This window comes from Cucumis sativus, chromosome 4, assembly GCF_000004075.3.
Source record: "Cucumis sativus cultivar 9930 chromosome 4, Cucumber_9930_V3, whole genome shotgun sequence".
In the NCBI taxonomy this organism is placed as follows: Eukaryota; Viridiplantae; Streptophyta; class Magnoliopsida; order Cucurbitales; family Cucurbitaceae; genus Cucumis; species Cucumis sativus.
The window spans coordinates 15761759-15777017 of NC_026658.2; the positions used below are offsets into that span (position 1 = coordinate 15761759).

General features: G+C 32.0%; 2 protein-coding genes and 2 long non-coding RNA genes across 4 annotated transcripts; 2 read left to right on the forward strand and 2 right to left on the reverse strand.

Moving 5' to 3' along the window:
- Positions 1-1303: 1303 nt before the first annotated feature.
- On the reverse strand, positions 1304-3006 carry LOC116403362. Its single transcript, XR_004216096.1, has 2 exons — positions 2853-3006; positions 1304-2804 (listed from the first exon to the last, which is right to left on the reverse strand). It is a non-coding gene; the product is annotated as an uncharacterized LOC116403362 (long non-coding RNA).
- Positions 2036-3359, forward strand: LOC105435250. Its single transcript, XR_004216095.1, has 3 exons — positions 2036-2530; positions 2645-2774; positions 3002-3359. It is a non-coding gene; the product is annotated as an uncharacterized LOC105435250 (long non-coding RNA).
- Positions 3360-5524: 2165 nt separating this feature from the next.
- Positions 5525-7632, forward strand: LOC101210464 (mitoferrin). The gene is made up of 2 exons (XM_004148558.3): positions 5525-6537; positions 7290-7632. The coding sequence occupies exons 1-2, from the start codon at positions 5803-5805 to the stop codon at positions 7488-7490; spliced, it is 936 nt and encodes a 311-aa protein (XP_004148606.1). The 5' UTR covers positions 5525-5802; the 3' UTR covers positions 7491-7632.
- Positions 7570-10102, reverse strand: LOC101210707 (uncharacterized protein At5g01610). Its single transcript, XM_004148559.3, has 3 exons — positions 9863-10102; positions 8693-8747; positions 7570-8204 (listed from the first exon to the last, which is right to left on the reverse strand). Exons 1-3 carry the CDS (start codon positions 9947-9949, stop codon positions 7834-7836), a joined length of 513 nt encoding a protein of 170 aa, XP_004148607.1. The 5' UTR covers positions 9950-10102; the 3' UTR covers positions 7570-7833.
- Between the last annotated feature and the right edge of the window lie 5157 nt (positions 10103-15259).

Sequence of the window (15259 nt, forward strand, 5' to 3'; positions counted from 1 at the left end):
AATGGTGACAACAATAATTCACATCAAATTAAGAAAAAAATTGTTACGGACAAGGTCACTAATCCATTCTTCATTTTGCCCTACAAAGGTGGGGATTTGATGGAACTTGATGAGATGTTTGATGTAGGGGAGAGGATCTTAGCCTATGTCTAAGTTACTATGATTCATACACCATCTCATGGTTGGACCCTATTGTTATACTCAAAAGGGCTTAATGTCACATGTGGGTTGAAAATATATTCAATTGTTCCTTTTCTTTTTCCTTCTCCCACTCTTATTGTGAAAATTACCAAAATCATTTTGTCCTTCCTTCCTTTTGTTTGCTTCTTCTAGCTCTCGAGTTGTGACTTTTTGTTATTTAAATCCTTCTTGCTCTCTATCTTCGATCAAAGATGGAAGTTAAACCATGAATCGAGGTGAGGTCAATAAAGGAGAGGAAGAAACGTGATCCACGTAGATTGAATCGATACTTTTATAGCAAACTTGATCGTGAGAATATCATATTTCATTTGATTTCAAACAATTGGTCAAATTTCATTCGTAACTTAAAAAATAGATCATCCACGTGAAAATAATCTTCTATAACTAGAGTAATCTAGACTATGTTGATGATTTGTACTTGTTTTCACTTCATTCGTTTTATCTAAAGTTAATTCAAAATAACTTAAATAAAACCTCTCACACTCATTTAAAATTCTACTATTAACTCTTATTATTTGAAAGAAACTATTGATCTAACCTTTGCATTTAAATAAATTTTGTACATGTGTAAATTATGTATGGTTGGTTTTTAAATGAAATTCTATCACAAGCTTTGAATTAATATTTTTATATTTGTACATGTGTAAATGATGTATTGTTGGTTTTTAAATGAAATTCTATCACAAGCTTTGAATTAATTTATTTATAAAAATCTAGAGTTTTAATTACTACAACTATTAGATTGATATTTTGAAAAACGTAACCCTAAAGTTCACGTATTAAATTGATTTTGTTTTCTTTTTTCTTTTTACAAAATAATGATAATGACATAATATTCACAATTAATTAATTCACTATGGATGCTTGTTTTAGGAAATTGGTTGTAAAAAATTGTTTATTTAATCAATTCTACAAGAAGAAATAAAGTAGTTGATGATGAATAATTTTAATTAAATAATTAATTATAGTTATTGAAAAATAATATTTTTACCCCTTTTCCCCTTCACCCGAACATACAAAATAATATATAATTGTAATTACATATATATATTACTTCGAATCAAATGGCATTGATGGGTTGTCTAAGGTTTTGCTCAGTCCATTATATTAAAGTGTTAACATAGACTATTGAATTAGTATAAACTCCAAGTTGTCACAAAGTTGGTCCTCAAAGTGGGGTTCCCATTGGCTTTCCATGGAAATTGAGGTTGACTTTGAGTTCAATAAATCTTAAAGTCATATTCAAATATTCAAATCATCAAGTTCCATTTGATCCAAGTCCCATCACAAAGAGAATGTGAAATATGGATAAAACCAAGGAGTAGCAGTTGGTGAAATGTCAAAGCAAAGGCAGTTAGGGGCTGCACATGATCAATTCCTACCATACTACCACTAACATAGTTAACATTAATCTTACCTAACATATCACTCATTCTTATCTCCTCAACAGTTCCACTTTAATCTCCTTTTCGACACCGTTAACTAAAAAGAAAAAAAACAAATTTATGTATGGTCAAACCATCTAAAACTAAAACTAAAACTAAAGTCGAAGAATAAACGTATCCATCAAATAGAAATGATTTATACGATACGATTGGTGTAGAGACAAAAAGAACCCTTTTGATAAAAGAGTTGAAGTATCAAAAAGAGAATGTGAAAAGGACAGGATATATATATTTATACGTAGAGAGAACACAAATAGAAGAGATGATAGAAAAGCCAACAAACCGTTTTGACCATGGCCCCAATTCTCCATCTTCCACAGTGTATTTAATGGAAGAGAATCTAGGTGTAAAGGATAGATGAGGAAAGCAAAATCCAAACACTTTACTCAATATTTAATAATTTTGATTACGATGTTTCATTTTCATCTTCAAATCCCTCAAACGCTCCTTTTCCTTTTCTTTCCATCTAAACTTGAACCAAATTTAACTACTTCCACTGTATTTGGTCCTCACCTCCATGGTTTTTTGTGCCTAATCCTTCTTGGTTTTTACTGTTTTTCCATCCACATTGAATTCAACTCTAATTCACTGATTTTGGTGATTTGATGGGATCGCTTGTAAAGGTACTACGAATAATACTCCAAAAGTCCGTTTGTTTCCCCTTTATTTATTAACTCAGGTTTTGATCCTTGAGAGAGAGAGAGAGAGTGAGAGAGAGAGAGAGATTGTACTATATAAATCAAAGGTTGGTTTAAGAGAGTGGAGCCTGTAGGTGAAGAAGATGAAGAGATGGCGATTATGGGGTTGTTTCAAACGCTCATTCCTCTTCCCCACTAAGCTGTTTTTCCTCAGACTAAACTCACACCTTCTCCATAAGCCTAAAGGTAACCTCTTTCTCTCTAACTTGTTTCTGAAATAGGTTGAAAAGGAAGGCAATTTCCGTTCTCTCTCGGGTTTGTTTCTTCCGTATGCCCTGATGAAAGCTTGTTTAATGGCAGGCAATGGGAATGCGCTACTAAGCCTCTACAAGGATATAGAGTCTTGCGGAGAGTACAGAGATATCCAAGTAATGTGGGATATGATTCAGTCCCACAATGTCCATGAAAACACAAGTAGAAGCTTAAGAAGGTTGAGTTTTTCTTCAACTTGGAGATCATTCTGTTTCCAGCCAACTTGATGAAAGCAGGTTCTTGATGAAAACAGAACCTGTTTTCATCTTCTCTGCACAAAACCACAGAATGTGCATATATAGACAATAATACGGAAAATAGTTGCTTTTGGAATGTGGAAGTTTTCACTCAAGATCACAAAGCTTGTCTTTGATTGATGTGTTTCCTATGTTTCACTTTCATCAGATGATGAGAAGAGCTTTGGATAGATACCTGTTTTTTGATTTCATGGACATTTGCAGCACAACCCTGCTGATGTTGTTCATAATCTGCCAGGAAAGTTTGGTAATTGTTTGGTTTTTACTCATCAGTTGAAGATGTTAACTGCGTGGGTTTTGGTCTGTTTTCTTGTTGTGTGGATGGTCTGATTTTTTGATAAAATTGGTCCTTGTTTTTAGCCATTCATTTGCAGATACCACATTGGACAAGAATGTAAAGCCAAAAGCTTATTTTGGGAGGAAACTATTAGCTATTATACTTATTATATTACAGAATCAAATTTAATGATTTATATCATATATGTGTGCATGCACCTACTTTTAAATTATCTACCTTTGATTTCATCTCACTCTTTGGTTGTGTTGCAATAAATATCAGTTACGTGGACTTTGGAGATAATTACAAAGGTCGCAGTCAAAAAGAGCATGGCTCAATTGGCGTACGCAAATATACAAATGTCACCTTGTGTTTATAGTTGAAGTTAGTTCAATAATGGCCAACTAGAACATAACTACACTAATTAAGACATCACAACTGTCCAAAAGATGGTCTGAGTTTCACCTTGCCGATAGCTTGTAAATCTATGACTCATTTCTCTTGGATGTAAAGTAAGTTTTAAACAAGTGAAATCTGCTAAATTATAAGAATGCCAAGGAGCTAAGGAGGAGTAATAAAGAACGACTTCTGGAAACACTCAAATGGAGAAGCTGTATTTTCCATTTTGTCTTGGTTAGATTCTTTGTGAATGGAATTTAGTTTGAAACATCCCTCCAAACTTTAGACGGGGTTTATGGGCTTTATTGGCTCCTAAATCCTTATCTTTCTGGTCCTCATATCCTAATTTTCATCAATGAGAAAGAAATATATTGTGTAGGAGAAATAATAGGAGAAATAAATCAAGAACTGTCAATTGTCTTTGGGAGGGAAAGAGAGATCCGACTTTAACAGTTAAGTAAGGAATTCAAATTACTAGAAGATGCTGCTTGAATTTGACTGGAGAATAATAGATAAAGATGAGAAAAACAGCGGATCAGCCAATTTGCCATTACGAACAACTGATCAGCGATCACAATACTTGTTGCCATCATATGCTTAATTGTGGTTTTTTCAATTTAAGATGAAGTAGCATGATCGAATTTTCTATGGATAACCTACGTTTGGGGACTCAAATGAGATTTGACCCAACATTTGAAAATCGAAGTTTTCTGTTCTTTTGCTTATGCCACCCCTAATTAGAGGAGTAAGATTATTAGTAAATGTTAACATGGTTACTAGACTGAGTATATTAGTAATTAGTTAGTAAGTTTGTTAGAGATTTAGAAGGTGTGGGTTGAGAAGGAGGGGTGAAGAATTTTGTTAAGGATTTCCTGATTGGGGAATTTGGGAGAGGATTTTAAGGCTCTTGAATATGCTGAGGTATATTGTAGTTTATTCCTGATATTGCAATATAATTCTATTCTTTAATATTCTTTGTTTGTGCTTGTTTGTTCTTTGAATGTTATTGTTAGGAGGTATCCTAACATCATCACAACTTACCAAAGAACCATAGAAGCACGCACTGGGAGCAAAAATCTTGCTCCCTTTCTCGATTCCTACTCCCACATTCCTCCTTAATTAGCTTCTTCAATTGTAAGATTTCTTCCCCTTCCTCGAGTCTTTCTCACTCCTGTATTCACACACTCCTTCGCAAAAAGAAAAAGAGAAATTCAAACTGAGCCAGATGAAGATTTCACGGAATCGGAGGGAGAAAAACCATCAATCGTGGAATTGGAGACAACCCCAGAAAAGAGGAGGATTTTAAAAAGAAAAAATAGTTGTAGATTGGATTTTAAAAAGGGAAAAAAAGAGTAGCAGATTGAAAAAGGATTGGTAAAAACTGAAGGAGGAGCATGAGCAAAAATTGAAAGAGAGAGAATCGAGGAGTGAATCCCATCATATGTGCATATTTGGTTAATTTTAATAATTTCACCCATGGATAACCTAAGAAAAAATAACAAAAACAAAGATTTTTAAAAGTCGGGTAAATTCTAATTTGAGCGTCCAAAAGCAGCTCATTGGCGCCTATTTAGCTTCCATAACATTGATTAGAACTTGACAAAATAATACAAGAATTACGTCAGAAGTAGACAATATCTTTCTATGAAGTTTCATGTCCTAACACTTCTCGAGAATCTTCTAAACGTAAATAACTTTCTAGTAAAGAAAAGATATCTGAACTTTAGTGTCTTAAACAGTGACCGAGTTTTAAAAGTTCTACCAGGGAAAGGTCCAGATGCTGCAGAAGCAGACAGACAAAGTAAGCTTTTGGATCATAAAGTTGTAAAATGCTGACTTAAAACCTACAGTTCATTCCCAATTGAAAAAGTCTAATACCGGGCTATCATAAGAATCTCCAGAAAGACATTTGATTCTCTGCAGATAAAGGATAAGAATAACACTCTGTTGAACACCCAAGTTCATACCTAAAACCATGTCTCATTCATCTTTTTTTGATATAAACACAGAATCATTCTCAATTGATTGAATGAAGATGAATCAACATGAATACTATCACTATCTTTGTAGATATTTTACAGAATTAACAAAAAAGAAATGCCTATGATAGCTCCTCTAAACGATGCTCTGTAATAAAAAAAAATGCAGAGAGAAAAGATACATCACCTCATAAAAAGCTATGGAGCAAGACGACAATCTCATTCCATTCAAACAAAACTCCACTGATTCGAACATCTCTTAACACCAATTTCAATCTCGGCATCCTTCACACCATGGCCACAAGCGTATCACACTCTCCCGATTTCCGCCCTGAAGTTTCCGTTACGCCGCCGACCCACGACGGCCTTTACTTCTGGCAGTTCATGATCGCCGGCTCAATCGCGGGGTCGGTCGAGCACATGGCGATGTATCCAGTGGACACTCTCAAGACCCGAATACAGGCCTTAGGTGGTGGATCGTCAACAGTCCGACAAGCCCTCGGCTCGATTCTGAAAGTGGAAGGCCCGGCTGGGCTTTACCGTGGAATCGGAGCAATGGGTTTAGGCGCAGGACCTGCACACGCCGTCTACTTCTCAGTATACGAGTTTGCGAAAGAGGGGTTTTCAATGGGGAATAAGAACAACCCATTAGCGCACGCCATTGCTGGAGTTTGTGCGACGGTGACGAGCGACGCCGTGCTAACGCCGATGGATGTAGTGAAACAAAGGCTGCAGTTGAAGAGTAGTCCTTATAAAGGAGTGAGGGACTGTGTGAAGAGGATTTTGGTTGAGGAAGGGATTGGGGCGTTGTATGCTTCCTATCGGACGACGGTTGTGATGAATGCGCCATATACGGCGGTGTATTTTGCGACTTATGAAGCTGCTAAAAGGGGATTGAAGGAGGTGTCACCGGGAAGTGATGAAGATGAGAGGCTGATTGTTCATGCTACGGCCGGTGCGGCAGCTGGGTCTCTTGCTGCAGCTCTTACAACGCCATTAGACGTTGTGAAAACTCGGCTGCAGTGTCAGGTAATATCACTCCTTCTTTCGCTCGTTTCTTAATTTTCTTTTTTGGCTAAAGGACTTTGTCGATCATATGAGTAAAAAATATCAAATTTATACCATATTAACATTTCTGAGGGGTTCTTCTATTTTGGATTGTTATCTAAGTACATCTTCGCAATATTTCTAAGTTCTTCTATTTTGGATTGTGATCTAAGTACATCTTGACAATATTGGATTAAATGTACAACTTGTGAGATTTGATTACCTCGATATACTTCAACTTACACTCACCTCGATTAACCTCACGAGATAATCTGATAACCCGGCTAATCCTACAACATTTGAATACCCACTTGATCCTACAATATTTTGGTGTCGAACAAATTTGTAAGAAATTAATTCTTAGATAAATGATTAACATAATATGAACTTGTATTTATTTAGTTATTGAAACTTGGTGTCTTTTCTTGCCACTAAACCAACCCATGATGGTTCCAATGGACACGTTATCAATTGAAGCTACAACTTTTCACACCATTCTATCAAATGAGGATAACCCAATCTAGAAGTGCACACTTACTTAACGAGCATACACACTCCTAACATTAACTACATTTTATTTTAAAGTACCTAGATAACCACCATAACTTAAATAAACTCATTTAGTTAACTTATTTCTTCAAAATCAATTTTTATTAGAGAAAATAATCTCTTGTACAAGCAGCCCTAACTGGAAACTTAGATGTGATTCTCTTCTGCTTTGACTGTACAAACAGGGAGTATGTGGTTGCGACAAATTTTCAAGCAGTTCAATTGGGTACGTACTTGGGTGTGTGGTGAAGAAGGATGGCTACAATGGGCTGATGAAAGGATGGATTCCAAGGATGATGTTCCATGCCCCTGCTGCTGCAATTTGCTGGTCCACTTACGAGGCTTCAAAATCCTTCTTTCAACATCTCCACAATCACAACAATTAGAAACAACACTTGTTTACTCACTGCCAATACTTTCACAACAGTAGTAGTAAACAAAAAGCTCATTACTTACAATTATATATTGTATTCCGATATCAAATCATGTTATCCAATAAAATAAATTTACAGTTACGAGTTAAGGATACAGAATGCAAATCTGTCGAGTCCTCTTATAGATCATTCTACTAGAAACAGCACTCCATATGCTCTGCTGGACATTAAAATAGCACGTAACTGTGATATACGGTTGGGAAAGATCATAATAACACATTCAAGAACAAGAATCTAATGGTGATTTAAGCTTTATAAGTATATAAAGACCCAACCAAAAAAGAATCCCCATATTTTAGAACTTTTCGACATTTACACCATCTCTAAGGACTTCATACGCTTCTCTTTTCCTGGTTTTCTTCATTCCAGCAGTGAAGTTGAGCTTTGGTCCATCGGAAGTAATACAAGTTACTTTTACCCATATCATCACCTTTGTTTTCATTCCTTCTATATCTGCTAGCTTTCCCTTTTCCAGATATCCAGTCACAGTGTTGTTAAATCGCAAGACTGATGAGTCTTTATACCCAACTTCACAGATTTCTGGGATGAAGACGGTAAGCTTTCCTGTCTCCTCATTGAACTCATAGTTGGTTGCGTCACGAGGGAAAATTCCCACTGCCAAATCATAATCCTTCAGCAGGTCTGGCAAAGGTTTTTGCATTTTTCCTACGAAAGACCAAGGAAGATGAATCAAAATAATGTACTATTTTTTGCAATAGAGAAACTAAAATGATGTCTCGTGGCCAGTACATGGTAATGGCATGACGCCATTGTACTAAAAATCCACCAGTTTATAGCTCCATTGCTACACTAATAACACGTAGCCGGTAGCCCTGAGCAAGAAAGTACCATATGACCACTATTCCAGAATCGCTATAGCGACCGCACACAAAATTATCTAATTCGTAAATTTTCGCATAACTTTAGTGGACTTTGCTATGACTATGACATGTACTGCCGTTCGAGTCCAGAAAATAACATTGCAATCACCAAAAGATCATATTAGGCCCCGTATACTTTAAAGAACCAAACATTCAATAGTAAAAAAATCGACACTATTATCAAAAAGGGAAAAAAAGAAAACTAACTGTAACAACATGTGACAACATTATTAAAAGCATAAACAGAACCAAATAAAAAAAGAAATAACTAACCTTTTATTTTATTAACCAACCAGCTAGTTCCTCCTTGAATACTCGTTGACAATGACTGATAATAGAATAAAAAGAGAAGGAAGATATATAAGCTTAATACGAATTAATAAATAATAAAGCAAAAGGTATTGGGTGCACAGGAAAATAAACAATTCAACCTGAACAAATTTTATATTAAAATAAAGCCAGAGGAAACTCTTTTTCTTGAATGAAAGAACTGGCTTGAACCCATGATGAAGTAACCGCTAACCATATAGTACATACTATGTATGGAACTACAACCAAGAACTCTGGTTTTAAATGTGCATAGGAATTCCAAGCCATATAATATTACAACCAAAAGAAGCGGAGGCTTATGCTTCTTCCTGGATGTTTTCGAGCTAACTTGTAAGACAGAATTGCCATTCTAATAAATGGTGCTTTTAAGCTAACTTGTAATCCATGATATACTAACCAAATAGTACATACTATGTATGAAACTAGATCGCTATAAAACTGCGTAAGAACAACCAAATAGTTCTCACTAAACGGAATCCATCTGCAACAATAAGCCAATAACACTATCATTTGGAAAGTCAATACTTCAACCAAAAACTCCGATATTCAAGGGGACTTACGCTTCTTCCTAGCTAAAAATGAGATCACCAACTCACCATCACAATGAATTTCCACTTTCCAAATAACTAGTAAGACACAGTTATCCTTCCAATAAATGGGGTTCTTAAGCTAACCTAGACGCTTAATGACGCATAGCAGATGTCCGAGCAGAATTGAGAAAGTTGGCGCGCTCGCTCAGCCAGCCAAGATGGAAATCCGACTAAGTAGACTCGTCAACACGAAAATCCAGTTAGAAAGTGTCAAAACTATTGAGTTCAATTTCTCAACCTTAGATTATTGAACTAAATTTCTTCTCCAAAATCCAAACCAGAAAAAAAATAGCACAACAAATCATCGTAAAATTAAAGCTCTAGATGTTAATTAAGGGAAGGAAATGAATATAAAAAAGCTGGAGAATTCAGCGTCGACATCATAAAAGCCCTAATTGTAATATTTAGAAGAAAAAAAACGAAACAACGAATTAAAACAACGAAGGAAAACGCAAACGAAATGATACAGCAATTAATAAAGGAAAAGAAAAGGGGGGAAAGGAGGAGAGAGAAGTGGGATTACATTAATGTCATCGCCGATGGAGCCGATCTCCTTACTGGCCTTCTGATTGAACCAATAAGAACCAACTTTGTTCATAATCTGATCCATTCCGAGGTTTGAAATCAACGGAACAACCAGTAGAAATCGATCGGAAGAATTGCAAGAGAGAAAAGATGGGAATTAGAGAGAGAGAGAGAGAGATGAAGTTGCCTCGTCTCCCTCTCCACGCGTTCTTCTGTGCGACTTTTCTGAAAATCGAAATTTAGTTTAATTTTCAACATTATCTATTTTTATTTTCTATTTTTGACGAACTACATGTCGCTCAAATTAAATTGGATGATTAGGAACGAATTACGACGTGTCGTACATGCACTATTGTGCCCTAAAAAATGAGTAAATGACAAAACTCCCCCACATTCATTGCTTTTCTTTCTCTCTTTTTGTTCTTTTTTCCATTCCAATTGTTGAAGTTCTAAAATCTTTCAACTCAAAACATTCTCCTTCAATTTAATCGAAATAATTAGTACTTTTCTCAAAAAGAAAATAAAAATAAATTCAAACACTATTCTTTCAACTTTAAAAAAGTGTTGCAATCATGAGCATCTCATCTTCAAAAATTCCTCAACTTTCAAACGTTGCATTAGCATCTCTAGCTTCCAAAAACGTACAAACATGTTCTTCTTATTATTTTTTTCTATTTATCTTTAAGCTATTTTCTTAGTTATCCAACATATCTCAAAGTTTCAAAATAATTTTTTTTTTAAAAAAAGGAAAGAAATCCTATTGTAGCTCAAATTTTTTTAACACGCGGCTCTTTTGTTATTAAACTTAAATGATGTTTTGTTTTGATACAAAACTTTCGATATAAGGAAAAAAGTCTTTTGAGCTCCAGAGAAAAACTCATTTTAGCCTCATACAACTTACCAATTAAAATGTATTCGATTATTAAGACGTATAAGTTTAGAAGTAGAAAAGAATTACGATGCTCATTCTTGATCTTAAAATTCTAGAAATATTTTGATAGTTAGAATATATTGGAAGACCAAGTCCATCTATACGTTCTTAAATTTAAAATTATTTTACATGGTCAACAAAGTCTCTTGTTGATTCCATTACTTTTAAAAAAATCTTATTATTCTACGTCAAGCTGTGTAAAAGAAGATCAGAAAAGAAAAGAAACCGGAGAAAAGTGTGTGTGTGTGTGAAAGTTGAGAGAATTAATATTTTTAGAGTAGGGTATAAGGGTTGTAAAATTAGAAGAAATGGTTACAAATTTAGAAATTTGGTAGAGAAAAAAGTGGTTTTGTTTTAATTGATATTCTCCACGTCCTCTGCATGTAGTCTTAGTGTGTGTATTGAAGCATATGCAGATTAGATTTGAAAGCGGCAAATTGGATATATGAATTCAATGCTATTTTTATTTTATTTTAAGTACAAATGCAATTTTAATTAAAAACTAAAGTATGTAATGTAAAGTTTAAATTAATATCATCGTCATGTTCCTCTACAATTTCTCACTGCCCTTTCCACCACAAAAAGGGTCATTGCCCATTGGTGACTACCAAGAAAGAATCAAGCTTTCATATGGATGCTTCCAAATCTCATCCTTCTATCTTGAGATTTTAATAAAAATATTAATGTTGATAGATGTTTTTAAACACGTATATTTATATTTATTTTTTCTAAATGGGTTCATAATTAATATTGTTTGGTTTTCTCACAATTTTAAGAAGATTAAGAGGAATAATGGAAGAAAACAAATTGATGCTATTCATATCTCATTGCAAATATTTAGAGGAAATGATATTTTGTGGTATTTATCGTAACGAAGAAGTTCCTCTCTTTAATTACAAATATCAGTATAACAAATAAACAAAATAATTATATAATTTATTCGTAAATGTAAAATACAATGTTATAATCTTGAAATTGTTTCATTTATATTAGATAATCACACATTTATGATTATTTTTGTTTGTTAATTATGTTTTTAGGTTTGATGAACTTTTAATTTTGACTAAATAATGAAAATTTTATTATTATTTTCTCGTGTCATTGTCTAACTTTAAAAAGACATGAAAATACCAATAAAAATGTGGATATGTTGATATAAAATTTAATACCATACTTATTATAAACGATTATTTCATTATTGTCCTATTTATTTAAAAAGATGAATTCCTCACTTTTCAAATTTAATTTCATGACATGATAAAATAATTTATTTGAGTTCAAACCACTTAAATTATTCACAAATATTTTTTTACATTATTTTATATATATATATATTTTAAGTTCTTTTAGGTCCCATTAATTTCATAGTTTTGAATTTTTTGAAATGACTTATTTTCTAAATTAAATATTTGAAATATATTCCTAGTGAAACACTTAGTTTGTCTCAACTAAATAAGTAACTCCATAACTCATTTTCTAAATATATATTGTTACATTTTCTTAGTCGGAGAGTTTCTATGCGTTGAAGATTAATTATACAAGTCTTCCATTTTTCTTCTAAAGTCTATTTGTTTTGCATATGTTTTCAAGAAATTTCATACAACCATTAAATAATTTTGTTTGTTTTACCTGTTTTCAATTTTAAATTGACTTAGAAATTATTATCCATGGAACGTTAAATCTCACCTATCGTGAATTTTTAATACCTTCTAAACTTGTGAAATTTCTATACTTGAAAAACGAATATATATTTAAATTATAGATAATATATAATATTTATATCTATAAAACAATATATGTGATGTGATTAAACGGGTAGAAGATGAGTTGAATATTTATTTATTTTCGTTTAAAGTTTATGAGTTTATTTCTTAATGATTAAGGTTTGGTAGAGAGTTGTGGGGTTCTAAATAAAGGTACCTATGATTCATTGACCATTGATGTTGAAGTCTTATAATGAACCAAAAAAAAACTTCACATTCATTGGTTGATATTTTCTTTTCACTCTCTTACTAAAGCATATAAATATTATAATATAATACCAATAATTTCCAAATATAAAACTATTTTAGACGTTGATATTTCTTTTTATTTTATCAAGGTGTGAAATGTATGTATTCATAATCAAGTAATTTAACCATGAGGTCTTTTCTCTCTCTCTCTTTAATAATAAACCTCCGAATATTGAATTATATTCCATGTAATTACGTTTGCTATTTTGTATTTATATATATGTTTGTTAAAGAATCATTTTAAATAACAAACGTTCACAAATATTTATAAAATATCACAATTTATTTATAATCATAAATAAACGATAAAGTAAATTTTGTTACACTTTGTAGATATTTTGATTAATTTTGTTATATCAAAATATTAATAATAAATTAGAACTTTATTCAACTTACCCTCAATTTTGTATCTAATAAATATTAAAAAAATTTAATAAATTTTTAATTTTAATTTTTTTTGCTCTCTCAAAAAATAGATATACATTTAAATATTTATAAATATGTCAAAATGATAATATTTATAAGTGATAGACTCCTATAGACATCTATCGATGTGTCACTGATAGACAATAACATTTTGTCCTATCGTTGAAAATATATATTTATAGTAGTTTTACTGTTTAAACAAATACTTGTAAATTTAAAATTCAGATAAATATATATTCCAAGTTGAATTTGTTAGTAGAATAAAGAGCATAGTTTTTGTTTGGTAACACATATTAAGTGTGAATAATCTATGCTTGGTTTTAGTACCAACAATTTAAAAGTTTAAGAATAAAAATGTTGTAATTTAGCCTAAAATAAGTAAGGGAGAAAGTAGAGAAGTTTTAGAAGGTTGAATGGTGTCACATCATTGGATCATGGGCATAAAAAAAATGGTCCCTAGAGTCTTGCAACTCAAGAAGAGTGGGGGCATGACCCTATAACCACTAGCATATGTATTATTTATATAACTCACATGGCTTTCAAAGTTTGGTTTCAAATTTTGGCTCCCACCTAAAACTTACATATTTCCCAACATTCAAAAACTTCATCTTTTTACTTTATACATTCTTCTTCTTATTATTATTATTTGACTCTTATGTAAATAATCTCCACGTAAAGAACCAAAAATATAGATAAATATCAACAAAAATATCAAATGAGATATAGATGTCAATAAATTATTCTAGAAAGATAACCAATAAAACATATTTAGATGAATAAATAAATAATTTTCACTTTACCAAATAATTATGATAAAATTTGTGCTAGTGGAATTTAATACCCTAACTATAACCAACACAAACAAACGCACACATACACCAAAATCCTAGGCTAGCTAATATTAATGCAACCATACATGTGCATTTAAGTTTCATATAAGAAAAGAAGTTATATCTATATTTGGTTTATATATATATATATATATATAATTTACACGGCGGGGATAATCAATAAATAGACTTTGAATTTGAGCTAACTTATCTTATCATATAGTAATGGTTGAAGTAAATGCAACTAAATTAATACAAGTTTATAATTTAAAGTATAAGATTATTATTAGTTTAGAAATTTAATTGGATAAATACCAAAAAAGATGTACCAGTAATGGGAGGAGACAGCATATCTAACCACTTGAGGTACGATAAAATCTTATATTATAATGAAAGTGACAAATTATTATTTTATGAATCTAAGATGGGATAATTTCTCCAAATAGGCATAGTATTTTTAATAATGAGATAATAAACACTTTTATAAGGCTTTATTTTTTTGTTTGTGTTGAAAATTAAATAATAATTAGAAAAATTGTTGATCTTATCCTGGGATTATTACGATCTATTCAGCAACTTGATTGCCTAATTGGCAGTCTGATTAACAGTTGTCAAGCCTCTTGCGCTCTTTTTTTATTCCCTAAATTACTATTTTGTCCTCTCTCTCTCTCTCTCTTACCAAGTAGGCAACAACTGCTTTGAGCTCAACTCAAAACTCAAAATTATCAAAGTTACCTATCTTTTTATCTTTTAAATATAATTAGTTATAATAATTATGTGCTTCTTTGAATTAATAAATAATATAGTTTTCATTTGAGTGTGATTTCACAAGTACATACCTTGTTGTGGTTCGTGTTAGAAAAGTAGTATGTATAATAAAATTTGTGTAATTAGTATATGATCACTTTCTTCAATAATTTTTATTTTTATTATTTTATTTTTATTTGTTGTAGTAAATTATTTTTTTAAAAAGACATGTTAACGTGCAACATCTATTTTCACATTGGAACGGAAATAAAGTAGTAAGATTCAAATGTAACCAAATTAACTTTTTTTAAAAAAATTATAATGCAATAAAAGTATTTATATGATAACTATTTGTTACAATTGATTTATCAATTCATATGATTTACAATATTATCATGACTAGTCTATAACTACACTTATTCTTATTTAAACAAATGGTTAAATGATTC